General features: G+C 44.4%; 1 protein-coding gene across 1 annotated transcript; it reads right to left on the minus strand.

Annotated features, from left to right (window-relative positions):
* Positions 1-8: 8 nt before the first annotated feature.
* Positions 9-1,888, minus strand: cited2 (Cbp/p300-interacting transactivator, with Glu/Asp-rich carboxy-terminal domain, 2). The gene is made up of 2 exons (XM_048601016.1): positions 1,594-1,888; positions 9-1,395 (listed from the first exon to the last, which is right to left on the minus strand). Exon 2 carries the CDS (start codon positions 1,381-1,383, stop codon positions 652-654), a length of 732 nt encoding a protein of 243 aa, XP_048456973.1. The 5' UTR covers positions 1,384-1,395; positions 1,594-1,888; the 3' UTR covers positions 9-651.
* Positions 1,889-2,722: the final 834 nt, after the last annotated feature.

The raw sequence follows: 2,722 nt of genomic DNA on the forward strand, positions 1-2,722 counted from the left end.
TGGGGGGGGTGGTAAATCACTTTCAATCACTGTTTGAAAACTGAATGAATCAAACTGATACATACATCATCATACCACACATCACGCAAATTAAAATGACTGTTTTTGTGCAAGTGTTGGTAGGTTAGAACAAAAAGAATGGTGATTATATAATTCCTTTAACTGTCTTCACAAAGCTTTTGAGGAAACATACAGATTTTTCTCACTCCCTCTCTCTCCTCAGAACAATTTTGCTTCAAAAAAGTTAACCCATACATTTCTTTCAAAATAAAATCTGCTTCATTCAAAAAAAAAACCCAGATCGTGTGATCAAATTATCTGGTTGCGGGTGCTCCACTGTTTTCTGAACGGTTGATTTCGGTTTTCTTTTGTTTTTTTTTAAAATTAAAAATGAACATTTAACAGGCCACTAAAGACATTGAAAGTTACATGTACAGAGTGGTTACATGGTGCAGCGAATGAGTTATCAAACAACATGATTTAAACAAAAAAAGTCACTCGGCTGATGAATGGATATTTAAAGTCTAAAACAACAGATTATTTCTCGCACTCTCTCTCGCGTTGCAAAGAATAAATCTTTTGAGTTCAGTAGATGGAAGTCTTTTTTGCGTTTTTTTTTCCTTTCAAGAATCCTTTTCAGTACACACTCTCTCAGCAGCTCACCCGACTGGTTTGCTGTTTACAAATAAAGTCAGTCATGAAATCAAACTCATTCTGTCCCAGCCACAGCTCAGGCAGTTCTTTGATGCGATCCAAACCCAGTTCAATCACCAAGGACATGAGGACCTCTTCGTCGATGAAGTCCGTGTCTATGGCATTGGGGGGCAGCATTGCTGCAGACATGTGGTGACTTGGTGGCATTGAAGAGCTATGATGTTTTACTTCCCTGTATTGTTGTTGTTGTTGCTGCTGGTGACCCAAGGCGCTAGCAGGATGCAGGTCCGTCATGCTGTAGTGTTGTTGCTGGTGGCCGTAGTACTGGTTGGTCAGCTTTTGTAAATGCATGCTGGCTGCAAGCTGCGCTGCAGGGCTGCCCCCAGCCACCCCTTGTCCCATATACTGGGGATGGGGAGGATGGGAGTGATGTTGTTGTTGTTGTTGCTGCCTAGATGTGTACCTGATGTTGGGGGGCACGTTATTCAGATGACCAACTGGACCCCCTTGCCTGCCGCCAGGGACTAATGCATGCCTCAAGCCGCCGCTGGAGGAGTTCACGTTGCTGGGTCCGGGGTAATGCAGCAAGGAGGTAGCGGCAGGGTGCTCACTCATCAAGCCGCTGTAGGCGTGCTGGTGCTGGGGGTAAGGGTTCAGGCTCATCCGGCGGACGTGGAGCCCGCTATGCCCCTCCGGGAAACGTCCGTGGCTCATCATACGCTCGGCCATCGCCCCGTCCAACTTGAATGCAGAGAGGGGAGGGGGTGGGAAATAAATAAATGCACTCGTGAATGAAAGAAGGCAAGATAACAACAACTGCAGAATATATGGAAGAATGCAAACTGGACAGCTCGCAACTCCATGAATTCTCCCATGAGCAACTTTATCCAAACCTTTTGTAAAGCCAAGACTGAAAAAAATATACAATTTGCAACTTACCTCTTTTGCAACAAATGCACTTTCTCTCCTCCTCTGCTTTCTCACTGATCTCTGGGCAAAGAAAGAGAATAATATTGATTATTCTGCTTTCCTGCCTTTGCACATTCACAAACTCTCTACGTACAGACTATTCTCAGCCGCACTCTTCCTTATGCCTCTCTTTCTCTCTCTCTCTCTCTCTCTCTCTATATGTTCGTGCTGCTAAGCTAGAGGATCAGACGCCGCAAACTCCTAACGATTAACCAACAAAAGATGTTCACTCGGCTGCCTCGGCCACTCTTAATATAGGGCTCCTGAGGCCAGACTCAACACCCGGCACAGACTTTCTCTGGAATGTGGATCTGGATCAGGAAGTCAAACCGAATTCCAGGCGCCAGAACCTCCTCTTTCACTCACGTAACTATTGCAGAACAGGGAAATGCCAAAGAACATTAAAAAATAAAGATGTATAACGCAGCAACAGATTCGTTCATATAAAAAAAGCTGCAGATGCAGGAGCAAATTACTGCAGATGCTGGAATCTATACTGAATACAAAAAATGCTAGAAACCACAGTGGGTCGGGCAGCATCTTCACTTCAACTCTGGTGAAGATTCATCTAGACTGGGAACATTAGCTTGCTATCTCTCTCCATGGATGCTGTTTGACCCGCTGTGATTTTCAGCAATTTTTGTTTCCAGTGAAGAACTGCAGTTGCTTGGAATCTGAAGCAAAAACAGAAATTGCTGGAGAAGCTGTGGAGAGAGAAACAGAGTTAACGTTTTGAGGCCAGCGACTGTGCTTCAGATCAGGCTGGTTGTACAAAATGCATTATTTGTATCGTCTATCCATGACGTTATCAAGTATTTAATAGGAGAAAGTGCAGGAGGAACTCACACAAACAGAAATTGTTGGAGAAACTCAGCAGGTCTGGCAACATCTGTAGAGAGAGAAAGCAGAGTTGACATCCTACGTCTCATGTAAGCCTTCTTCAGAAATGAACTTTTGGAGTTCTGAAAAAGACCATTGGATCATAAGAAATGTGAACAGGCATAGGCCATTCAGACCTACAAGCCTACTTGGCCATTCACTGGGATCATGGTTGATCTGACATCCCTCATGTCTACTTTCCTGCCTTTCCCCCGTATCC

This window comes from Rhincodon typus, chromosome 9 (assembly GCF_021869965.1).
Source record: "Rhincodon typus isolate 14 chromosome 9, sRhiTyp1.1, whole genome shotgun sequence".
In the NCBI taxonomy this organism is placed as follows: domain Eukaryota; kingdom Metazoa; phylum Chordata; class Chondrichthyes; order Orectolobiformes; family Rhincodontidae; genus Rhincodon; species Rhincodon typus.

Coding starts and splice junctions, on each gene's coding strand:
- cited2 (XM_048601016.1), bottom strand. CDS start 1,383: ATGGCCGAGCGTATGATGAGCCACGGACGTTTCCCGGAGGGGCATAGC.